Source organism: Lissotriton vulgaris, chromosome 5 (genome assembly GCF_964263255.1).
Source record: "Lissotriton vulgaris chromosome 5, aLisVul1.2, whole genome shotgun sequence".
Lineage (NCBI taxonomy): Eukaryota > Metazoa > Chordata > Amphibia > Caudata > Salamandridae > Lissotriton > Lissotriton vulgaris.
Genome location: NC_141693.1, coordinates 1676414688 through 1676441224, shown reverse-complemented (window position 1 = coordinate 1676441224; position 26537 = coordinate 1676414688). Strand labels below are relative to the sequence as shown.

The 26537-nt window shown below is 43.6% G+C and overlaps 1 protein-coding gene across 5 annotated transcripts in view; it reads right to left on the bottom strand.

The window, feature by feature from the left end:
- STRADA (STE20 related adaptor alpha) overlaps positions 1-26537 on the bottom strand; it is a 189016-nt gene that overhangs the window by 144782 nt on the left and 17697 nt on the right. For 2 of the 5 annotated variants that reach the window (XM_086923807.1, XM_086923808.1), the window contains exons 2-4: positions 16604-16664; positions 14860-14917; positions 7208-7236 (exon numbers count right to left, since the gene is read on the bottom strand). In XM_086923807.1, coding sequence (XP_086779933.1) covers positions 7208-7236; positions 14860-14917; positions 16604-16660 — 144 coding nt within the window. In that variant the 5' untranslated portion in view covers positions 16661-16664. Of the gene's footprint in view, positions 1-7042; positions 7119-7207; positions 7237-8394; positions 8412-14859; positions 14918-16603; positions 16665-26537 lie in introns of those variants that run through there. The other 3 variants (XM_086923809.1, XM_086923811.1, XM_086923810.1) reach the window with 3 other exon arrangements.

Sequence of the window (26537 nt, the reverse complement as noted above, 5' to 3'; positions counted from 1 at the left end):
ACAAAGAAAACTCCCTCCAAGACAGAATCAACGACAACACATACAACAGCAAAGAACTCTTCGCCATCTTCAAGGAGTTCCCCAAACCCAACAGCGAGACCACATTAGTCCTACCCTCCAAAGACCTCTGCAACAAACTTGGCACCTACTTCCACCACAAGATAAAGCAGATCTACGACAGCTATGACAACGAAGACCCACCTATCACTCCCGCCACCACCACATGAGACGACAGCGCTCCCCAACAGATCCTAGTCAACTGGAGCCCGCTCACCACAGACAACACTCTCAAGACCATGAAAAGCATTCACTCTGGAGCCCTCTTGGACCCCTGCCCGCACCACATCTTCCACAGAGCCACCGCATCTATCGCAGAGATCAACCTCCTGCTGAAGAAACCGTCCACCGACCAAACAGACTTCAAGAATTTCAGACCCATCTTCCTGCTTCCCTTCCCAGCCAAGGTCATCAAGAAGGCCTTCAACACCCAACAATCCAAGTTCATCGAAGCCAACCAAATCCTGGACTCCTCCCAATCCGGCTTCCGAAGCCACCACAGCACAGAGACCACCCTCCTTGCCACCACCGATTACATCCGCTCACTCCTCGACCGGGTGAGAAACAGCCACCCTCTTAATCCTAGACCTCTCGCTGGTCTTCGATACAGTCTCCCACCGCTCCCTAAGCACGAGACTCCATGACGCCAGCATCCGCGACAAAGCCCTGGACCGTATCCGTTCCTTCCTTACCAGTACAACACAGCGAGTCAGACAACCACGTTCCTCTCAGAACCCACAGAGATCGGCTGCTGAGTCCCCCCCCGGGCTACTCCCTGAGCACCACCCTCTTCAAAGTCTACATAGCCTGCTCAAAGCAATAGTCAGGAACCATGGACTGAACATAGTCTCCCATGCTGAGACTCAGCTGATTCTCTCCCTCACCAACAAACCCATAATAACCAGAAACAACTTCCACAACAAGATAAAGGAAGTTGCTACCTGGATGAAAAACAGCTGCCTCAAGCTCAACTTGGACAAGACTGAAGTCCTCATCTTGGGGCCCAACACCTCTGTCTGGGAAGGCTCCTGGTGGCCCGCCACAATAGGAACCGACCCCACACACCCACGGACCACTCACAAAACATCGGCATCCTACTGGACTCCTCGCTCACGATGAACCGCCAGATCAACGCCGTCTCCTCATCGTGCTCCCACACTCTTCACCTGCTTCAATAAGACATTCAGATGGATCCCCACTGAGGCCATAAAGACGGTCACCTCCGCACTTATCAGCAGCGGACTGTACTACAGCAAATCACTCTACGCAGGCATCACACAGAAACTTCTCAGGAAACTACAGAATGTTCAGAAAGCCTTAGCCAGACTGGTCCTCAACATCCCCGCCGCAGCCACATCTCCGAACACCTGCAAGAACTCCACTGACTCCCAGACAACAAAAGAGTCACGTTCAAGCTCCTCAGACATGCCTACTAAGCCCTCCATGACGCTGAACCAGCATACCACCAGCATACCTCAACCACCGCCTCTCATTCCACATTCCCACTAGACACCTCCGCTCTGTTGAACTGGCCCTCGCCACCGTTCATCGGATCAGCAAGACCAGGACCGGAGAAAGATCCTGCTCCTACCTCGCCACCAAAACCTGGAACACCCTGCCTCTCCACCTCTGGCTCTTCCAGTCGCTAACCCCATTCAGGAAGGATCTCAAAACCTGGCTCTTCGATTGAACCTCAGCGCCCAGTAGGGTCTGCAACTCTCCCTCACCCCCAGTGTCTTGAGACCCTAGTGGGCGAGTTGTGCACTTAAATACTGATTGATTGAAGAGAATATTGTACGACCCAACTTTTAATAATCATCATCATCACAATAATAAAAATACCAAAATGTCGTTTTAGCAACAAATAGGGATTGCTTTTACCCAATTTACCAGTGCTGGACTCACACACTTCAGAAGGATAGAAGGCTGAGTTGGCCATACAGATCAAGGCATGTGATAGCGGTTAATGTAACTTACTGAGCTACCTTGCCAGTTAGAGAGGGGGGAAATAAGTGCTTTCGCAAGCACAGAGAGAACCCCACAAGTATTCCTTTTCCTTTCTTATGTGGCTGGTTTCAAAGAGACCATACACATTTCTTGGAAGGACTAGGAGTTCTTAACGATCATGTATTGCTCCAACATGAACCATAGACTACCTACCACCGATAAGCTAGACTTTTCTTGTAATGAGTTACAGACAGATGGATGCTTTAAATCCATAGTGCATCATTAGTCGCACATTCCAGACCCTTGCGTTCTTCAATGTTTACTTGATGTCAAGTCAAAGGACCTGCCTCCTGTTATGGGGTCACCCTAATTCCTAAAACTTTAATTTCAGGTGGCCATGCACATTGTCCCAAGTTACCCAACTTTGAGTCAATCTGGTATCCAGACTTTCCTATGGCCAAGCACAAACGAACATCTGCATGTGTGAGGAGACCTAGGCTTGAAACACACACAGATCCAAATTCAAACATTGGAGGTTAAGTGGGAAAAGCCAAAAGGGTACCCCTTACCAACTATCTGTCCTGGAAATTTACAGTGAGCCTTGGTGGCAGCATCCAGTTAATGAATCCTTAGTGTGGGGACAAGCCTTTTTCCCGTTCTGGGACCTTAACCCGATGCCTACTGGCCGTCTCGTGTAAAGTTCTACTCCCATGGCTTGCCCGGACCCTGGGCTGACACCTGTGTGGGTGTATTGCTTGCTTATCGTGTATGGTGCCTGCTATCAGCTCTCCACATTGATTTTGAGTCCATGTATACTGTAAACCAGTGGGATCCATTTTGGAACACATTTGAATTTGACATGGCACACAACTGAGGAGTTGACACAGTCCCCACAAACTATGGAAGTGTATTGCCTGCATTCATGAGCAGGAGAGTGTAGCCCACCACACTGAAGTGTAGAAGGATGAAGACAGATCAGTACACAGAAACTCAGTGTAGCAAGGAGTAGTTGATTTACACTTTTGGGCAATGGCATGGGAATGAGGTGCATCACCAGACCCACACCTTCCCACTTGGTGCGAGTTACAGGCTGCTGCACTATCCAAGTACAGGGGGTACTCTGAAGAGTACTTGAACAGCTGTAGTGATCTGGCTCTGGTATTGCTGCAGGCCAGTCTTCAAGAGACAAGTCGCGATTGTCTGAAACCGCATATCTCGCTTGAGAAGTTGTGGGTTTGCCTGAGCTCTGGGACCATGCCGGCCTGCTGAAAGGGAGAAGAAGAGCGCCTTATACTACATGAGCCGTCTGTCCGTGGAGGAGAAGCCCAGCCATCAAGTCAGGGAGAAGAGCACCCCAGAATAAACAGTTTGCCCAATGAAATATCCCCAGAGCCACCCTACGTAAATCTGAGTAGTGGCTCCCAACTTCCTTGGTCACACAAAGACAATGTTAGTCAATTATGGATCACCTGAGTGCTCACTTTAATGCCAGCCACAGTGGAAAGCGTAGAGACCTGTGATGACTCTGACTTAGCCATGCCAGACCGCAGCATTTCACCACCTTGAATGAAGGTAACAGTCACCACACCGCAAGTGCAGAAACTGTGTGTTCTTCGCCAGTCACTGCCCGATGTGGAGAGAAAGAAGATGGGCCACCAAGACAAGCCAGGTGACCTCATACGCAAACACAGGTTCAACCATTCACTCAATGCAGAAGAGAAACTGCATGCCCATTCTTGGATTATCCGAGTGTGCACCAATGATCAGGTAAAGCAAATGCCTGGAAAACAGACTTTGAACTGACAAAACTGCCTGGTGGGTCTTTGAATAATACCCAAAACCTGTGCACGAGAATTGCATGGTCAAGGGCAAGGGCAGGAAAAACAAACACAACAGGTGAAAGGAGGCTGCTTGCAATAAGTCTGACCACTGGCAATTGCTCGGGTAGCACTCCAACCAGTCATTCTTTTTCTCACCATGCGGCTTCAGTTTGGACCCAGCCATATACAAATCAGTCTTTACCCTGTTCCTCATGGGAACAGTCCAGCCGAACTGCCAAGCCAGATCCTCCCTAAATCGGAATACAAGGAACGCAGGACCGGTTTTACCCTAGTTATGGACTTATCAGCTGGGTACAGCTTGGTTCCAGTGACACAGTGAGCATAGGACCCACATCTGGTTCAGGCTGGACCTGGCTTGGTCGTTCGGGCTGGACTGTTCACATGGAGAGCAGGGTCAAGACTGATTTGGATATGGCTGGGTGCAAACTAATATGGCATGGTGAAAAAAGAACAATGGGTGCAAACTGATGTGGCATGGTGAAAAAAAGAACAATGGGCTAGAATCCTACCCCAAGCAATTGAGAGTGGTTAGACTTATTGCATGCAGCCTCCCACCGCCTTTTGTGTTTTTCAAGTGGAAAGACAGACACAAGTCACAGACTACAATAAAGTTGCTCCACTTCAGCTATAGGGAGGCTGCACCTGTGCTTAAGTCAAGGACTTTGTTTTTCTGAGTAGACCATCCAATTAGTCCTACCGCTTTATGTTGTTTATTAAGCTTTGATATGATTTAAGTGAAGCACTGGGCTGGACATTTACCTAAAGTGCGATTGCGGAGTCTCTACTCCCAACAATACCTCCTGGGAAAGCCATGGACAGCTCACCCTCACTACCCAGAGAGGAGTGAGATAGGGCCCAGTTTGCAGTGTTAGTAGGTTGGGTCCCAGAACATCAGTAGTAAACACAACACAGTTGAGGTTCAGTAACCCATGTGCCCTGTGGCCTCCCAAAAGGGTTCTGACAAACAGCTGAAATACCACTAGATAAGCTGAAATGCTATGGGAACTTGCATCACGAACAGAGCACAATTCCTCAATCCCTTGTTTGTGTTGCATCCCCGTCAGACTGCAACGTTCTGGTCGAGAGGTGGTACTCAGTTAAAAGGTGGCTATTGCCACCATCACACCAGACTTTCAGGAGACTGTTTTGGGGGGCAATATTATTCATTAGAAGGTAGGGCTTTTCTGTAGCCTTTATGTGAGTAGCCTACTATGTGCTTGCAAATAGGGCACAGCCTTATGGCTCCTTGTAGAAAATCTGCCACATCTCTCTTGACTGGGACCCCTCATGACCACAAGTCCTGCATGGCTCTTCGTTTGTGCATGTTCGCAAAGGGCACCCAATTGCCTGGTGCATAAAGACCGCATGAAAGCTACACACTGAAGAGAAAGGACCACGGATGTCAGGTCTTTCTCCTGTTTGGCACTCTTTGCTTGCCCCTCTTCAAATGGTCTATGCACTCCAGGAGCAAATACCGGCACAAGACAGCCCACTCTAGGAAAAGGGGGGCATTGCAGATCTTCTAATCCTTACACTGGATACAGGAAAACTAGATCTTCAAGTACAGAGTGTTGCAGGGTCAAATTTGGTGATCAAAGAGAATGTCGGACAGGAGGAATGGGTTGCAGATTGTATCAATCCCATTCACAGTGGTGGGAGTTGCAGATATAATACCCCCTCATAATATTAGAAATTCCTAACCTGAACAAGTCTGGTCCCCATTAGGGAGAAACGATGCGCATTGCACAATTTTAAGGCATTGCGCAACTTGAACTGCCGGACAGGGCTTTGCTTGGCAGCTGTAGCAGATATCTGCATGTACTTGTGGCACCTTTGCCTAGACGTAGAGCTCTTTATTTGTGTGAAATACCTCTGTATTGAACAATTCAGAGGCAGTTTATCACTATTCTTCTTTCCCAAATGGCAAAATGTAGATGCTTCACAAATTAATGTCTCTAGAACGTAGACTGAGCATTAATGAATAATGACCTTTTATCAAAAAGAACCTGCTGAGGTTTTTATTTTGAAGTTTTGTGAACTAGATTTGGATTGGATGTTCTTACTTTGGGACAACACACATAGGACCTCATTTTGACTTCAGAGATCATCCTGATTCAGGCAGTAACATGACCGGACTCTGATTTAAACAAGTCTAGGAAAAGTGCATTCCAAATTTAACACGCATTTGCAATATACTGGACTAGCTAAAACCTAGTGAGAGTGGAAGTGAACCAAAAATGAGGTATTACGGCTGAAACCATGTGTAGAAACACAATTTTCCATGGGAATTCTCCATTTCACAGGGTACCGATAAAATACAACTTGTATTGGTGTGGCATTACCGTTCAGCTGAATTACCAATACCACAGCATCAGTACTTCCAGGTGTCAGAATACTCCCGATAGTCACAACCCAGTTGTGATTACGGTCTTAAAAGATTGAATTAAAAAAATAAAAGAAGATTTTAATGTGTGTCTATATATTACTAAAGAACCTTTTCATGTCCTCTGTCCGAAAAATTGCTTTTTAGTAATCAATCAATCTAATGTAGGCACCTTTAAGGATACCCTTTGGCTATGCAGTATAGCACACATTTCTGTAGTCCAATATGCAGTTGAGAAATATTAATTATGCTTCGTTGAGACACCACATTGCAAACCAGTTATAAGATTTGAAACTTTTACATACCATATATTATCAAATGCTTCCCAAAGAATATTTTTTCCAGTAAATTAATAACTTATTGTTTAGTTCTGGCTATATAACATTTTAATATTTGGCTGAGAACTTTGTTATATCATTTATTTTGCAAAGTATTGTAATACTCACTCTGTTGGCTAGTAGTGTATATGCAAACTGAGTTAGTACTTTTTTGTGACTCTATTTAAAGAAAACATTCAAATAAATGTTCACAATTTAATGTGCAGCCATATATCCTCCCGCCCAAGATGGAGAGCTACGAACCGTTACAGATTAAACACAAGACAGACATTAAACAAATGCAGCAATATCTCCATCATTCAGGTTACAAACAAAGATAGTCTATCTAAGAAGGCAAAACAGTGAGGGTTTCACACAGGATTCTACTTGGTGTGAGATCAAGAGCTATACAAAAGAAGTTCCCTGTGCTTTGGCTAAAACTAAGAATCCTCTCGAAATGGGGACAGCGGTGACAAAGCAGGTCTAAGGAACCTTACCCTGTGTCTCTGCTCCTGGCCCACACCACACCAGTTTCCAGGGTGAAGCCCTCCCAGGCCAGACATGTAAAGCAAACTACAGATGAGAGATTCAAGACAAAACCAAAGTCCACGGGTCAGTCTCCATGCATGCAGCACATTACTACAGCTGGCACAATCACTTACTGTTCTCCGAGCGGCACCTCCAGGCTGCTCTGGAGGGGAAGACATGAACTGTTGGCCTCTTTCACAAGCAAAAATATATCCAAACAACACAAAAAGGGATGCACTTAAAGGTTTGAGTTGTTTAGGGAAATGTGAAAGTGCATCGATCCCTCAAAATAAGCAGCACCCCAAGATTACACTAGAACACTTAAAAATAAAAAAAGATAGAATATCTACTAGAAATAGAAAAAAAATTAGATAAGCAATGCTGACGGGCACGTGGTATGATAACAATCTCATGGACATTGTTTGGGTTCAACAGTAATTAGGATACTTTAGTCCAAACACCAGTTTCTCATTGATTAAGGGTTGCTCATTCAGCCTGTAGTACAGGGTATTTCTACAGTAATCTGGTTACAGTGGAGACGTCTGCAGTTCAAGAAATCCAAAGCCAACTGCCATTGCTTCTTTATTTATTAAATACACCACATGCAAGACTACTAACTCAATTGTGTCAAGGCATATAATAAACTTTGCCTATTGTAGGTTTAAACAAAAACTTTGCTTATACAAATGTGCATATGCCGCAACCTCACCGCAGGTCATAAAGGTTCATGTAGTAACAGAGAACCTGGAAAGAGAGGGGCCTGGATTGTCACACCCCACCACTGAGAAATAAGTTAGACGTTTCTGCTAAATGTGAATCATAATTGGAATGGGTGGGAGGCAGACATAAGCTGGATCGGACAGATGCAGTACCAGAGATTTGGTGAAATGCTAGGTAAGAGCAGGGTAGGAGTGTGCATCAGAAACAGTAGTCCATGCCTTTTTGAACTGCAGCATAAGAAGGTTTTGAAGGCCTTTTGAATGAAATAAAATTACAGGGAATGGGAACAAATAAAAAAAAGGAGTAGGCGATTATAAAGTTTTTGGCTTAACAAAGAAACATTATATGACTGTATACTTTAACAAAAGGGGCTAAAAGCAAGAGAAAAAATGTGGTTTGTTGGATATGCAGCGATGATCTTGAGGCAGTCTTACTTAGAGAATGCACCAGCAATGTATTTGTCAAGCACAGACCCCTCTCTTTAGGTTTCGCCTCCACAGCATATGCACTGTGCTTGTGAAGTCTCTTCATCTCTTGTAATAAAATAATAATAATAATAATAATAATTTAAAAAGGGGCTTATAGCCAGACCAATACTTACCAGAGCTTATTTGTAGATACCAACGTAGCTATAATTTACATGCTTCTGATTAGCCAGCACGTGGTTTGCTTTCACATCTTGCTCTGCTTTGATGCCCATGCCAAAGTTTAGTGTGGCCTGAGGCCTGCAATTGTGCACATGTTATGTTAGCATGGCTTATTAGAGGTTTAAACTCAATTTTACCTTTTGCTGCTTTTGCACACAACACTGCATAGCTGTTTTTGTAAGTTAGCCTTCACGAAGGTCTGTCTACATATGAGAAAGGGTTTTTGTTTTCGGCATCTCTAGACTTACATCGTGCCCATAGTCACAGTGAGTGCTAAAGCCGCCACGGTTATCAAAACGTAGCTGTTTTTCGGCATGTTCACGTAGCGCTTTCTAGACATAACAATTTGGCAGCTGTGAGCCAACTATAAATTATAGCGCCCTTATTATACACACACTCAGCATGATTTTACACACTTGGAAGATTCCTTTTCCAGGGATGCAGAGAGCCTTGCTGAGCCAGATTTAATGTACTCTTACTGACCGGAAAGGTAATGGGGTCCCCTAAAACAAGCCCAAGAGACCTTCTTTAGTTATAATACATAGTTCGTATATAGGGAGGGTGTTAAAACTAGGTCCTATAGGACCTGTTTTCACCAGCATTATAATAGGTTTTCTCCTTTTGTGTTTTACGGAATTGTAACCATGCTGACCATATTATTTTTAATCATAGGTCTGCTTATGTTGGCCAAAATACTGCACATGAGATCACGTCGTTCAAATAAACATTTTAACCTTATTGCGTCTCCTCTTTACTCCTGTTGTGGACTGGTATGAGAGTATAACAAAAGAGTGTTCTCACTTCCCACCATTCCTGAGTTTGTACTAAGACGCATGTTCTAGATTGTCTAATCATTGGTTGCTTGGCTATAGGACGAAGAGCTAATGTGACACTGATGCTAGCTGGTTGGGATTCTCTGAGTACTGAGGTGAGTTTCTGGTAAACCACAATTCACTAATGTCCTAGGTCTCTGTGCACAGTTCTGTGTATGAGCAGAAATCCTTGCAACAAAAGGGCTTGGACCAAGTACAGCCTCCAATCACTGGCCAATGTCCTTCCACTGGCTACTCACTTTGAAGGTACTTTTTAAATGTTTTATTTCTGAACAAGCACTCCATATAAGTGCATCTACAGGCTGTCTTCACCCACTCTCTTAACCAACACATTATGCTTTCGATATGTGCACATTCTTTCATAACAAAGTGAACCCTTTCAAACTGTCAGAACCAAGGCAAACATGACAAACAAGGGAAAAAATTACTAATTTAAATAAGTCTTGGAAAAGTGTGTGTACATGCAAACTTTGTGGTTCTTGCGCAATATATATATATATATATATATATATATATATATATATATTTTTTTTTTAAAACAGAGAAGGCTCAAGGCAGAGCTTCAACTCACACTTGCTTAATCTCTCCTGCATCGTGAACCTCGTTTTTCCTCAACTTCTTCCGGTGATTGCAGCCTTGATTGGTGTTTAGATGGCTTTGTGCCAAACGGAGAGTGTTAGAATGTTGCTGCCTTTAATAATGGCTCTTAAAAGAATGTTTTTGGAAGAAAGTCTGTTGAACTTTTAAGAACAAGTTACTTTCCTTCGGTAACATTATCTGGTAGACACAAGATCTAGCTGCAGATTCCTTACCTTTGAATTTCACATGAGTCAGAGTGGAGCCAGAAGATTTTTCTTCGAGCAGTACCCCTGCGAGCCAGTAGGTGGCATCATTTTGCTACTGAAGCGAAGTCTGAGTCAATTATATAGGCGCCACCTCGGCGCACTGAGGTCAGTTACTTACACAATTTTTCACACCAGAAATGCAGAACCATGAAGCACACAGATACTGGTGCGTTCAAACTAGGATCCTGAAAGGGATCAGCCCTAACCCTAGAACCTTGTCCGCACAGCTTGGAGGATGGGTGGGTCTGAAAGGAATCTGCGGCTAAATCTTGTATCTACCAGATAATATGTTACCAAAGCTATGTAACTTGCTCATATGATAGAGACATCTAGCCAAAGATACCTTACCTTTGAATAGATACCCAAGCAATACCATCCCGACAGTGGAAAAATTCTAAATTAAAAACTTCTGCATTACTGAACGGGCGAAGTGCCCATCCCTGCGGACCAGACTGTCAAGGCTGCAGTGTTTGGTAAGGGTGTGCAGGGACGCCCACGTTGCTGCCTGGCAGATGTCCAGACTCTGGACTCAACGCGTTAATGCGGTTATAGCAGCTTTAACGCTGGTGGAATGAGCCCTTAAGCTCTCAGGGGCTGCTTCTTGGCCAGAGCATAGCAATTTTACTTTATACAGAGAAGGACCCACATAAAATGGTTTGTTTCTGTACCACCGACCCTTATTCACTCCAACATATCCCACGAAGAGTTGGCCGTCCATCTGGAACTCTTGTGCGGTCAAGGTGGAACAAAGTTCCTTTTGGGTTTAGACTGAGAGTCGCTCCTCTTCTTTTGAGGGATGTGGAGGATCATAGAAAGTGGGCAAGGTCATGAATTTGTCCACATGAAAAGGTGTTACCACTTTCAGCATGAAAGAGACCCTAGTGCGAAGCACCAACATGTATGGAAATCTGGACAGGAATGGAGGCCTGGATGATAATAGTCCATACCTTGCTCACCCTCTGGGCTGATGTTATTGCCAATAGAAAGGCTGCCTTGATGGTGAGCAGGCAGAGGGGACAATTATGAAAAGGCGCGAAGGGAGCACACACCAGAAATGTGAAAATCAAATTAAGGTCCCACTGAGGCATAATAAAGGGGAAGGTGAGAACATATGTACAAGACCTTTAAGGAACCTATTCACAATAGGGGACTTAAAGAGGGTTAGTCAGACAGCCGCAAAAAGGCAGATGGAGCAGAAAGGTAATCCTTGAGAGTACCCAGAGCAGAGTCCTGCTGGGCAAGAGCAAGGATAAAAAGAAGGATATCCGATAGAGAAGCAGAAAAGGGAGGTCAATAGACTTTTCTGTACAATAGAATATAATTTGTTCGACCAGCAGGCATAAACAGTCTTGATGGAGGGACGCCTGGCTGTCAAAATAGCATTACAGACTTAGGGAGGAAGGTCGAAAGCTATCAACCTTTGCTGCTCAATCTCCACGCAAGAAGGCGTAGAGTTAACAGGTTCGGGTGGAGGACCCTCCCCTGCTGCTGCAACAGAAGATCCTCCCGAAGAGGCAGCCTGATCGGAGGATTGATGATCATTCTGAGAAGCTCAGGATACCAGACTCTCAGTGTCCAGTACAGAGCCACAAGCATAGCTTGGGTCCTGTTGTTCCTGATCCTCTTGAGAACTCTGGGCATGATTTGTATGGGCAGAAAAGAATACAGGAGGTCTGAGTTCCACTCGAGATGAAGTGACAGCCGCCTTGGAAACTCCAACACGCAAAACTGCTGACACTGCGTTCTCAGCGGAGTACAGATGAAACCAAGGAGCTCCCCACTATTGCAAGAGACCTTGCGCCACCTCCAGTTGGAGACGCCATTTGTGACCCGCTAGGCATCGATGGCCAAGTTTGTCCACCCTGGCGTTCAGGGAACGTGCCAGGTGTTGAACCACCAGGGCTTTGCCCTGCAGTTCCAGCCATTTCCATAGGCGCAGGGCCTCTTGCCAAAGGGTTCACAACCCCACCCTACCTTGTTTCTTGCAGTACCACATGGCAGTGGTATTGTCTGTTAATACTTGGACCAGTCTTCCCTTGATGGAAGGTAGAAAGGCTTTTAATGCCGGACTGATCGTTTGGAGCTCGAGCATATTCATGTGGAGTTCGGTTTCTGATGGAGACCAGAGTCCTTTGATCTCCACCTCTCCCAGATAGCTATACTCAGGAGTGACGCATCTGTCACTACTGTGATCTAGTTGGGGAAGGGAGAGAGTTCTGCATCGACCCAATCGTGGTCCGTGAGCCACAGCAGCAAGTCTTTAGTAGTTCCCTCCAAAATCTCGACCATGTTGGAGAGATTCCACTAAAGCTCCGCCAACTGGTATTTCAGGTCCCACTGCAGAGCACACATATGCCAACTGGCATACGTTACTAGTAGGATGCAGGAGGCCATGAGGCCCAGTAGACACAGTCATTGTCACCGAAATCCAGGAAAGAGGATGAAACACCAGTATCATAGCCTAAATATCGTGAACTCGCTGCTCGGGGGGAGAAGCCAGAAACTGCAGTGTCCAAAACAGCTTGGATGAAAGGAAGCTTCTGAGAGGGAGTCAGGTGTGACTTTGGTACGTTAATAGTGAACCCCAGCAAATCCAGGTGGTTTGCTGCAGTCTTGAGGTAGGAGACAACAGCCTAGGGCGATCCCACCTTCAGCAACCAGTCGTCAAGATAGGGAAAGTCTGGCACCCTGATCTCAGCAGATGAGCTGTGACCACCACTATCACCATGGGGTGCTGATCAGGCCAAAGGGGAGCAAGATCAACTGATAAGGTTCATGGCGGACCATAAACCACAGGTAATGCCGAAGGGCAGGCAGGACGGGAATATGAAAATAGGAGTCCTGCAAGTCCAACAATAACAGCCAGTCTCCTGGGTCCAGGGTAGACTATACCAGAGCCAACATGAGCATCTTAAACTTCTCCTTTTTGAGGAAGCCTTTGAGGGTTCTCAGATCAAAGATAGAGTGAAACCCTTTGTTCTTTTTAGGAAGCAGAAAGTAGCAGGAATAGAGCTGTGACTTACTCGTGGAGCAAGGATAATTGATTGTCCGTCTGCAGTCGTGAGATGGAGGCAAAGGGGAAGGGGAGGATTCGAAGGGAAGGGAGTAACCCCTTCAAATAATCTGTAGAACGCACCTGTCCGATGTTATGAACTGTTAGTGGTGGAGATGATGGCTTATTCTGCCACCAACTGGATGCCCGTGATCTTGTAGGGCAAGATTAGGAGGGCCTAGAGAGACTGCAGCTGCTGGGGGAGTGGTGGTTGTGGAAGAACTCGTCCCCTCCCAATTGTGATGGATTACTTGTTAGTAGGGGCCAGTGGTTTTTCAGAGATGGTCAGAGATGTTATGTTACGGTCTGATGTTACTGTCTACTTAGACAGTTCCATGGTATATTGTCATTTAACCCTCTCACGTGAGTGGACATTCAGCTACCCAGCTGGGAACCCAATGATGAAGCATGACATCAACTAGGTTATGTGTGAGGGTTCTTTTAAAAGCCCATTTGGTGCCCTACACTGCTAGGGTGACCTAGCCACTCATTAGTGGTTAGTCTTAATTGTTTATTACATTATTAGTTTGGGACAAGGAGGGCACACATACCGTCCTAACTCTCTCCCCCCTTGTTTACAGAAACTTTACAACACAGACCTTTACCGCACAAGTAATAGATTTTAATTGCATTAAATAAGGGAATTAGGGGGGGGGGGGGAGGAATGATTTTAAGGGTGAAGAGATGGGAAAGGGTATGGTAGAGTAATGTGAGTTTTAGGTATGGGTAAGGGTACAGGTAGTGTGGGGGGGGTTTAAGGGATTACTAGACTTCGGAGATAGGCATGTTTTAGGGTAGTAAGACATTATTAGGGTTCAGGGAAGGATATGGTTATAGGGTAAGGGCATGACTATTTGATCCAAGGATAGGAGTAAGCTAATGTTACAAAATGCATTGTTAAATGCAACTACTGACAACAGTAATGATCTAGGTGATCATGGTTCGGAATATTCACTTTTTAAATGTTGGTGACATATGACTATTGTGCAAGTGTTGTCCTGGAGCCACCAGCACTGCTTCAGCTGGCTGTTTCTTGAATACCTGATGAAATCTACTGGAACAAAATTCTTGTTGAGGAGAATGAAATGTCTAAACCCACCTAGAGGATCTATGCTACTCTTTGAGGACCACTGAACCTAATTTGGGATTAGTTAGTTGAAAACCAACAACACACACAAGGTCAATACAGTCTGCTGGGCTTATTTAGACATCAATTTTTACATATTTTGTAATTATTGGTAACCTGTTACTTCCAAAACACAGTATTGACATCAATGTTTTTGATTACTGCATTTTCTTACAGGGAAAATATCACAGGCAATGGTCATTACAACTACTGATGTTGTGTACACAGCATTAGGTTTATAATCCTTTATTTAATGCTCCAAAAAAAGTTGTAAGCGCAATACCAAATCTCCAAGTTTGATTTTTGTATTTTAAAGGGTGAATTTAAATATAACTAAACCACTGACAAGATCTGGATGCCGGTATGTAGCTTTCCTTTGTGACCATTACACCATATTATTCACAGGCCTGGCTAGCAGTGCTTCAGGAACATAGTTGACAGGCCATCTCCCAAGCCGCATAACCTCAAAAATACAAAGGGTGTTCTTCAATGTGTAATGTGTGGAGAGGATGGATGTTAAAGAAAGCTAGGTCTTTTGACAAGCTCAAACACACTTTACTTACCTCCGAACAGGTCCAAATCTCTCAAGCCCTCTGCAATGAATTTTTCTGACACCCACCGCTAGAGAGAAAAAACAAGGAGTTATTTTCTGCATGTATATTTCAAAGGGCATCAAAGGCATTTACAGGATTTGTAAAAAGACGTGCAAGTACAGCTTATGGTTAGGTAATAAACAGCACAGCTCACTTGCTGAATTTCCAAACTACTACCACAAAATGTAAAATCGGAAAGATTTACTATTTCAATATGGAGATTTGGTTGTTAAAGCACACTATACATTCATACTAATGTTTAGGCCCTTTTTAATGGGGGAGAATTTACTGCGGTAGATAAAACAGGAAGCCAAATGGGGGTGGGAGTCTGGGTGCTTATGCACATCTCACTGAGAGATAATGTTGACATTTTTGAATACTCATACAATGTTTCACTAGCTTTGGTACAGAACTCAAGTGTTATTGGGACAGCCTGAAGCCTTGTGTGGTCAGTGAACGGACCTTTGCCAGCCTGGCATAAGACAGCAGCCATCTATGCAGGTAAGAGTGGTATGTCAGTGGGGTCAGGTTGGAGGATGGTGGGGGGGGGGGGAGGGGAGTATTTAGACGGACGATGCAGATGGAAAATTAAATAATTACATTTTCTCTCTTCATCGTCCATCGAAATCAACAAAAAACTGGGTCCCACTCGCCCCAACCAGTACCGGCCGCAGCTGGCATTAGACCTAAAAATAAAAACTTACCTTCACTCTTTGAAGCTGGCACAAGAAGGCCCGGTCTAGGCTGGGCCCCTGCCTGGGGATGTTAGTTACACAAAAGCAAAGGTGTTGATTTCGTTAGGCTGTGGGTCATTAGGATGTTCTTAGGTGGTTGTGTATTTTCTGCTCTGGCTTGATGAAGTAGCTGTCGCCAGATCATTTTGTGAGCATCACTAGAGAATGGCTTTGGCAGCTCGCACTCGTTGGGAGACAGGATTACATGTTTTGATCTGGCCTAAATTGTGTGCTTCCACAATTCCAAAAAAAAAAAGTGCCTGTCCTCCATGCAGCTGTGATCATTTAATTGATTTATCCAGCTATCTAAATTTTAACTTTCAGGGGCACACATGAAATTGTAATGCTATTGAATTGTCTGAGATAATTTAGGTTGTTTTTCTCCGGTAGTTGCACAGGTAGGAGGAGGGCAGTCATTATCCTATGAGGATATTTAGGTCTGGCTCGACAGTGCAGCTGTCACCTTACCTTTTAGGCTACACCAATATTTTTCTACAATTATTTGTTCCACACAAATATATATCTATTGCCATGCTTTTTACTTGTAAGTCTTCACATTACCGTACACCCATTGCTTCAAAGCCAAACCTATTGACATGGTCAATGCTGTTAACTACTTTTATTAAAACTAGTATTTAAAATAAACAAGTCAAAAAGTAAAGAAAGTAGCTGCAACATTATGCTGAGCATATAATTTTAAAGTCTATTAAAATAATAGCTGAACGGTTTTAGATAAGGAAAATGCATAGTATGATAAAAAACAAACAGTAGGTAGAAATAAACTGCTAGTGTCAAAACAACTCCAATACAGGATACATAAGGACCTGTAGGGGTTATAGAAATAAAGACTAATTAAGTGAAGGGAGAACAGAGTATAAGAAATGCTATCATGGATGTAGGTGGAGTCAGAAAACAAACAGTGGGTGAGGCAGATTAGATGGGGGCTGAAGTGAAGTCAAATAAAAATCATATACACTTACAAGAAAAGACATGGAATCCAGGTTGGGTAGCACTATGCCAGCAACTCCATCCAACATTAAACTGAAAACAAGAAGCAACATTTATCATACTGCACACGCAAGATTAGAGTACACATAATCAAGTCAACACTTAAGGAGTGAAAATGTTTTTTTCTCCCCATGCAGCTGGGGGCAACAAAATCCAAAATAATCTTTTTAATAAACTGGACTATCTTGTATTTGTACACGAGTAAAACATTCATGAATTCAAGACAGATATGTATCTATTTGAGTCTCATTAGAGAAGATAAAAGCTAGATAGTCAACAAGGTTAACACAATACCATTTACATTCAGGATGCATGGACTACCACAAACAAATTAGAAGTGCACATCTCTCTAAGACATGTTAAATTAAAGCAATCTTGCCTACCAAAGACTTTTACTCAGGACCAGATAGGTACTTTAAGAGGAGTTTCAAATCCAGATCAGTAAAAACCACCTGAATGCACTTACCCTTCAGTCAGTCACACAGTGTTGTGGCAAAAAGACAAACCAAGTTTATCAAAGGTTTTACCCAAGTGCTGTGTTTGGAGCAAGCAAGTGCATCCAACCCGTATTAACAATTTATTTAAAGAACCGTATTGCTAGTATACTTTTTAGGTCGAGCCTAGCGCAGTGCGCATGCGCTGCTCTATGGGGAGGCCTCTTGGAATCACTCCAGACTTCCTCGAAACGTTTCAGTGTGGTTTTTCAACTTCCACACATTCTATTGGCCTTTGCGTGTGGCTTTCAAAAAGTGAAAGCACGCAATTGTCCAAAGGCGGGTGCATGTCCCAAAGTGTCTCTAAAATGTTCACTCCCACGGCCTCCTCCTGTCGGGAGCGAGCATCGGCGCGCAGGCTCCCAGCTGCATTCCTCCCTTGTTGTGGATCAGGTTACAAATTAAAGATCGCTTTCACTTTCGCTGCTGCACGTGCTTGTCTTCCACACTGGTCTGTGGTTCTTTTTCATGTTCACTCCTTTATTTGTTTCTCGCACTTTTTAATTTGTCACGCTATCTCCCAATGGTTTATTTGATTGCAAGCATGTTATTTAATTAAAAGTCATTGTCTAAAAAGGTAGCGCACAACAGCAAGGCAGACATATAGTCATGTCAGCTTAGCAGACCGCCGCACTTCCAGAGCATTACCGGTGTGTATACCATGGACACTATGCTTCCACTTCCAGGGCATTAGCGGTGTGTATACCATGGCACACTACGCTTCCACTTCCGGAGCATTACCCGTGTGTATACCATGGCACACTAGGCTTCCACTTCCGGAGCATAACCGGTGTGTATACAAAGACACTCTGCTTTTACTGAGGCAGCATTACCCATGTGTATACCATGGACACAGCACTTCCTCTTCCGGAGCATTATCGGTGTGCATACCATGGCACACTACGCTTTTACTGCCGGAGCATTATGTGTATACCATGGCACACTATGCTTCCACTTCCGGAGCATTACCACTTTGTATACCATGGCCAGCAAGGTACGTGGAAGTTGGTAAAAAGCAGCAATCTGTAGGCTCCATGTGGCTCTTCATGTAATTAATCAAACAGGAGCGCAAGCCACTATCTCCGGTCTCTCCATCAGCCTTAAGCAGAATCTTACACTTTCACTGTCGAAGTGCAAGATGCTGCTTAACACTGCTAGAGGGAGCGGAGTAGGACAGTTTGACAACATACATATTCCACTCTGATCTATTTGCTGTCGCCTGCATTGCAGCAGTCTGCTACGAACTGCTTTTCTCTGTGGCCAGTATTGAAAAGACTAATTGCATAGCAACAGCTGAATTATTGAATATGCATGTGATTGCACTTCTGAAGTACAACCTGATTTAAAAAAAATAAAAAATAAAAGGTGAATACGTTCCTACTGTGTTAGAGTGTAATAATCGGGACCACCAGAATTATGTGGCAGGGGAGGGTATAAAATGCAGGAGGGTTGAGTAAATTATGTGGTAAGAAAAGGCCAATTACGAGGCACAATGCCGCACATTTTGTGACGGTATTACTTCATTATTTTGCTATTTTGTAAACATGCTAACACTGTCTGAGCTTTGGATTCACCTCAATAGTACCAGTGTAACACCCAAATATAGCAATAAGCAGCAGATAGGTGATAGTCAGGCTTTGTAAAGGGCTTTCAGCAGCGCTGCAAGGAAATGCATGGGTTCTCGGATTTCCACTTCCGGCAGTGCCACATACTTCAGTCCGTGTTATACTAGGATAGGCCCACGTGATGTGACAGTACATTAAACAAATCTGTGCCTGGGCCACGGGGAGAACAACGAGAAGGAAAGATTGCGGGCTTTCTCCACTGGTGTGTTTCCTGTTGTGAATAGATTCCATTTTGTGTGGGGTATCTACTTTTGGTGAATACCATTCCTGTGGACGGGCGCCTTCTCTGGGTTATTAGGTCTCCACGATCTTGTTAGGGAGCAGACGTATGCGTGGCCCTGTGGGACATTTCAAGTCAGGACTATGGCCACTGCAAAATATTCTAAAGGAAAACATCACAAAGTTACTGAAACATATCTGTTAAAGGAGCTTAAATAATCGTAACACAATAAAAATAACTCAGCTCTTCAATAAAAATGCATTGAATGGAATCATACTATGTTTTGTAGAGTATTAATGTTCTTTCCAAATTAGTTATGAAATTTAATTAAAAAAACGTAATTTATTAATTTCAACTTTGTTATAGAATGTTATAGCCTGCTTGCAGAGCGAACCCATTCATATGAGTTACCATGCTGCAAAATCACTAGGGAAAAGCAGTACGCAACACAAATGTTCAAATAATAATACAACATTTGGGGGGGAAAGATGGGGCCCAGAGATGCTCAGTACCTTATATGGTGCCAGACTGCCTTTTAATTTTATTCCTTGCTACCTCGTGTCCAGCCTGACAGATCACAATAATTTTTATTTTCTCAGTAGATTTCATTTCTCAAGATCGATCATTAAATAAAGAAATATGTGAGGTACTCCGCATTGTAATCTCAAAGTCCATTATGATATATACACACACATTCCACCAACGCACATCATATCACAACTCACCACTACATTCCACACCATGCCAGTGCCCTGGAGTCATTACACCATGCACAACTTGCACACAAACTTTACAGTTCTAAACACAGCAGCTGCATTGCTCTACAACATACCTTAAACACATTGCCAATATCGCTGGCTAAACACTTAGAAGGTCCGAAAGGCGCTATTGGCGATGCCAATGCTTGATTACCATTCCCAATGTCCGCCCTGCTCTATACAAATCATCCAGCTCGAGTAGCAAGGACCTTAATCGGATTCATTTAATTTTCACTTGTGACTTTGGCATGACATTCTGCCTTTGATTTTGATTTCAGGAGTTTTCCTGTGAATGCTAAAAAAAAGGAATCTTTCAAATCATTTCAATATCAGCCTGTCTGCAATTATATATATTTATTTATTTTTTTATTCTTTTAAGTTTACATAATGACAGCTAAGGTCAATAATTTTGTGTGGGCTGGGGGAAGACACACAGTAACCTTTCAGACGCTGCACAAGTCCCCTTTTGATGGTTGCCTGGGTCTATCGGACGTGTACCTTTATTACCTTGCGCATCCTTGGTGTATCTCTCCCCTGCGACCCCCCGCCCCACCCCCGCTGGGGTCAAATAGCAGCCATCACTGGAGTTAGCTGAATTGTCGCAAGTTAAAACTAAAAGCATACCTCAAAGATCAAATAATCACACCATCAGAACTAGACACCTATCTCAAAGGGAAGGCCACCAAAACTCCACGATTCCCACCAAAATAACCTTTGAACAGGCCATATTTAAAGAGGTCGAAACTATCAAACAAACAACAAAATACCCTAGGTCTACGTATCCATGCGATGTTCCATGAACCTGACTTTCACTGGTCTGCTGGCAGACCATTGAAAGCCAAATCATGGAACATTCGATTGGGATCCACTGCAAGAAAACCACGACTAGAATGAGTGCCCACTATCAGAGCCCAAACCATACCCCTGAGGAGGTGCGGTGAACAATTCTAGAAGCACTCCCTCATGTGAACAAACAGTCCTTATTCAGGAAGGAACACAACTGGATCTTCTGTTTGGCCACTCATTTGATTGGGCTGAACGAACACATCCCCTGGAGTGAAGTGGGCAACTGTCAGCCCCAGTCTTTCTAGAACCTCCCCCTTCTTCTGCCCCCCAGTTTTTTGTTCTCGTGACGTAAGCGGCGCATGCACTGCTCTCGTCTTACGAGGCTTCTTGGAATTGATACGATTCCAGAAGCCTAGTTCTAGCTCCGCCTTCAGCTTTGATTTGTGCGCGTCGTTTGGCGTCACAAATTATGCCGAAAGCAGTGCAATGATTGCATTAAAGGCATGGAATCGCTGCTTGTTGCCATCCTGTCTCCTTTTAGCCGCGCTCAGCGGGATTGGATCTCTTACCCGCGGCGTGACAGAGTAGGTATATTATAAGCTTGCCGCACTTTTTTTTCTCTGCCACCATGACGGTAAGCATATGCCTCTCATAATTATTTTTTCTTTTGTTCATTGCACTACACTCCGCGATGCACTTCTATGTCGTCCTCACCGTCATCTCCCATACCGCCACCCAGCGTCGGTGTACACCACCAGTGCCGCAGCTGCTGAGCATACCGTGCATACTCGGCCCACCGTACACCCAGCACACCCGGAGACATAAAACACGCTCGCTCCATCTCACGCTCCCACTCCCAGGCTTCGCACTCATTTCAGCGTTCACACTCATGGAAATCTCTTCTGATTAACCTTGCTGCATCCTGACGAGAATAAGTTTCCGAATATTGATCAATCATTTTCTTGCCTTTCCCCCTGCCCTAGTGTGCTGAAAAAGGGACACCGGCTGCAATGCTGCTTTTGCGCATGGTAGTTTCCAACTTGTTTCTCCGAGTGCTGCAGATGGATAGCAGGAATCGGCGCAGACATCTGGTGCGATATATAGACGTGCAGGTTGGATACTAATGTGCATTTTCACAGTACTAATGTGGGCGAGTGCCTCTAACCTTAATTATGTAGTGGGAGCAGCCACACACAAAGCATGGAAAGGCGAGTGAGAGCCCTGGGCTTTAAGGCGTTTTACGCACACATTGCTTCTGTCTGAGAGTTGTTGCGTTGGAGGTTAAGGCGCATCTTGTTTGTCGCTCCTGCATCCTATGCTCTCAGGGGCCCCAAGCGTCTAGAGGCAGTGAGTTTTATGGTGCACATTACGTGTCAAGCGCTGTACAGATGTTAGAGGAAAGTCGTTTAATCTGCAGTTCCATGCTTCGCAAGTCTTCAGTCCTGTCAAGTATCACGCATCAGGTGTGACTATCACATTTCAGTGTGGTGCTCCGCATCACCGCACTGAAATGCATTGTCACGCATTTGATGCCACTCTCTGCGGTCACAAAAAGCGCTAAACTAGTAGATTACTGGAGACTCCAGGCTGCTAGCTTGCGTGCGTGCCTGGCCTGCGCCAGGGCTGCTCCCACAGACTTCACTTGCCGGCCCCGGCGCGAGCTGCCAGAAGCACAGAGCACAGCAGTGAGGCTGCTACAATGTATTCTTTTGTGAAAGCCGGAGCGCATTCCTGCCGGGCGCGGTGCCACAGTCGCAGCCTGAGTCTTAAGACCCGGCAGTACGTATGCTAAATTGTTCTGTCACCTGTGGCTCAAGCGGGGTGGCTGCGCAGGCAGATCATGAGTCTAACTGCGGGAATTGGCAGTGCTTGCACCGCCGCAGCCATATTTTAAAATGAGCATGATTGGCTCCCATTTGCTTGGGACAATCACGGATCCCGGTGGTTGCTGGAGCCCGGAGCAGCAATCACAGCACTGATCAGCAGACACTGGCAGAATCAAGCCCGAACAGAGCACTGTTTTCTGCAAGAGGATAATAGAAACAACAGTTATCCTTCTTTGATCAAATCGCAGCAGTGCTCCTTGCCTTTCTGTGTTTCCAGGAACTGGCAACACCCTTGCACTGTGTTGTGATTATGGACAAATGAAGTAATGAGTAACGGCGGCGGCGAGCAAAATAAAGTTCCTTTTTAGGTCGAGCTTGACCTGCATTCAATGCGAAGCATTGATTGCTGTCTGCTCGACAACTATTGTCAGCCGTTTCTGGGAATGTAGACACTAGTCAGACGCGTGCTTTTTCATAGTCAGTTTTGCCGCGTGGGAGGTGTCAGTTTTGCTTTCATCAGTTTCATTTTTCCAAGGCTGCCTTTCAATTAACACGCTCGCCGTGAGCATTATTTACAAAGCTAGCTTTGAATCATTATTTCCAAAGCTGCCTTTCAATTAACACGATTACTTATTTGCTGACATGCTTTCACTGAAAAGCTACGTTTAAATTAAAGGTTGATAACAGTCGTAAACGAAGTCGGCATCAGTTTCGTTTCTCCAAGGCTGTCTTTCAATTAACACGCTCGCTGTGAGCATTATTTTTAAAGCTGGCTTGCAATCATTATTTCCAAACATTCTGATCACTTATTTGCTGACATGCTTTCACTGCTACGTTTAAATTAAATGTCGATAACAAAAAAGTGGACAGTCGCAAATAAATTTTGATTTACTAACTTAAAACGCGTTTGTAATTGTTAATTAGCACGCCCTATTATGCTTAGCCAATGTTTGAAATATGGTATGTGTGATAAGTTTTTGATATTCACGTACGCCTTATATTAAGTCAGCATTTTTAGGGAGCGTGAGTGCGTTTGTGGCTTTTAATTAACACGGCCGAATATGCTCAGGCAAACGCTTTAAACAGCGTGATGTCAAAGTGCTGCTGAAAAGGTATGCCATACCCAGTTGGCGCCATGCAAATGGAAAGCACTTTGCCACTACCTGTCTGAGAAGTTTTAGTTTGTGTATTGTATTCTGAAGCCGGCGCCATGCAAAGGTAGACATTGGTTGTCTTTTAAAAAGGTGGTGTCGTTTGAAGCCAGTTACTCGAGAGTGGGGAAGTCTGCAGGATGCTTTAAAACACTGTGATGTCGAATAGCTGCTGAAGACTGATCTTCTATAAGTTAGCCACTATCAGATGTCACATGCTGATTTGGTGGCTCCTTTATTATGTAAGAGCTGTGCTAAAAGTGGCAGAGATACTTCTAAAGCTAACTTGCCGCCGCCACGTCTGGGATGCAAATGTGGCCTCATGCAAAAAAGTGTGGTGCTTTTTATTTTGTACGACTGTAAAGAGTCATTGTGCTACATAATAAAATTTGAACATTATAGTACGTAACATAACAAAAGCAATAGAACTAAAATAAAGAATACAGACTGAACGGACAACATGCCTTAACGCTTCAAGGAGTGCGTGTGACTGCGTGTGTATACATGTGTTTGTGTGCATGCGTGTTTTTTAAGCTCCAGCAAGTGAATGTAAGTGCGTGTGTGTGTGCTCGTGTATGCATGCTGGTTTGTGTATACATTTTGCAGATTTTTAGGAAATGTTTCTACGTCTGCTTAGCAAAATGTGGCGTTATGAAAATCAGTGTTGTGCGAAAAGTGCCATCATGCAAGTATCACATCTTTGCCTTTTCAAACAATGAACATGACACAAACATAACCAAAAAAACGTTTTGTTTCGATTTTACAGAAACGTGTCTACATTTCTCAGTAACTAAATCGCTTTTACGAAACGAAACTGCTTCCATGCTATAGTTCACCTTTGTCCTTTCGTTTCCATTGACACTTAGCAGACAAGTTCCTTTCACACTTGGCCATTTTCACACTAACCCTATGCATTTCTTCCCCTTGCGCCTCTTGCATTTTATTGCCCTAAAACCTTCCTGTCTGATGGCAAAAAAAACGTACTTAAACAGAAAGCTTGTTCCCATGCTAAACACAACGCTACTTGACCTCATCAGGAACGAGCTTTTGCCTTGTATTTTACAGTGATTTCTCCTGCTTTTGCTACACGCTGCTGAAGGTTCTATTTTTCCGTTGCTTTATTTGCAATAGGTAAGTTTCTTTACACTAATTTTCTACACGTTTATTATTTACACTTTGCGATATGTTTACAAAAAAAAATAATCATTTGCTGCATTTTCTACAGCGTGCATTGCGGTCAGATACTTCACAACAGCGTTTACTGGAGCAATCAACAAACAAATAGTGCTCAGTAATTAACTTTGGCAACTACAACGCAAGTACAAACAGAAAATTTGTATTTATTGTTTTTTAAACATGCATTACATTTGTAATTCATTAGCTTTTTTTTGCGACAGTCTTCTTTTGTTTGCAGTCTATTGCAATAATTATGGTAAAATACATTAGTGTCACTGCGCAAATTAAAACAAAATATTTTTGAAAATACGTTGAAATTATTGTATTTGCAATGTAATTCATTTGTATTTAAAGTAACGAACATATGAAATAGTATGCATTTTAAACTATCTTAATGCACTTTCTAGTTTGCTAGAAAGCACTTTGTTTTTCGAAGGCTGCCTTTCATTAAGCACGCTTCTTTATTTATTGACATGCTTCAGCTACAGTCATTATAAAAAATATTTAAAGACAACGTTTAAATTAATAGTGGCAGAGTTGCCTTTAAATTAGCACGCTTACTTATTTGCTGGCATATCCCAATTATGCTTTTAACAAACAATTATTTTACAAAGTACATTTCAATAAAATATAGGGCGGCTGCCTTTAAATTAACACGCTTTTAAAATATAATTCCTATGCAGTCTGTAGTTTGCTGAAAACCCCTTTCGTAGTACCACAAATAATAACTACGCTAAGTATAGTTTGCTACAATCATTACTCTGAAGGCTGCCTTTCATTTAGCACGCTTGCTTATGCCAACATGCTCTAATTGCGATCATCAGAAACACTTATTTTAGCACGCATATTTAACTACGTTTAAATTAAAAGTAGGACAGTTGCCTTTTAATTAATACGCTTACTTATTGCCAACATGCCCCAATTGCGATTATCAGGAATAATTATTTAACAAAGCACAATTAAGTAAAATGTCGGGCGGATGCTTTTAAATTAACACTTTTTCAGGCTACAATCCCAAAGCACTCTATAGTTTGCTAAAAAAGCTATTTCATTGTACCACAAATAATAACTACGTTAAGTATAGCTAGCTACAATTAACACGCTTACATATTTGCTAACATACCCTAACTGTGCACAGTATAAAAATATTTAAAAAAATACTTATAGATTAAAAGTCGGAGACTAGCCTTACTATTAATACGCTTACTTATTTAACATGCCCCGATTGCAACCATCAGGAACAATTATTTTAACAAGCACAATTAAATAAAATGTCGGGCGTTTGCCTTTAAATTAATACGCTTTCAGGCTACAATCGCAATGCACTCTATAGTTCGCTAGTATGCCCTTTCTTTTTATTTCAAATAATAACTACGCTAACTAGCTCGGGAGCTACTGGTAGCTCGCCAGTACCTTCAAAGTAGCTCTCAGAGGTGAAGTCAAGCCCAGGATGAAATTCAGAGAATAGGCGCCTATTAAAGAAGGCAGCACTGTTCCTCTCAAGACCCTTAGAGTGACAGCCAGCCAAACCTATGTCAGTAACTCATACTAAACACACACGGTATCGGCCAATAGGGCCACTTGACAGTCTGTATCCAATCTCAATATAACTAAGCCACAAGGAGATTGAATATCTTGTATCCTTGCTTTATCAGTCACAACATATGTGTGAACAGTGGACCATAAAATAGGTATGGCAGCAGAGGCCTGAGCAGTAAAGAGTGCTGAGCCACCAAAGTGTGGGACTGCAGGAGTCCGAGTGAAAATGTGTCAGTGGGTGCATGATCAGCTCAAGACCTGAGGAGAACAGGGCATGATCCAGACCAGAGAAAATGAAGACTCATCAGCATTTATGTGCACCCATAATAAA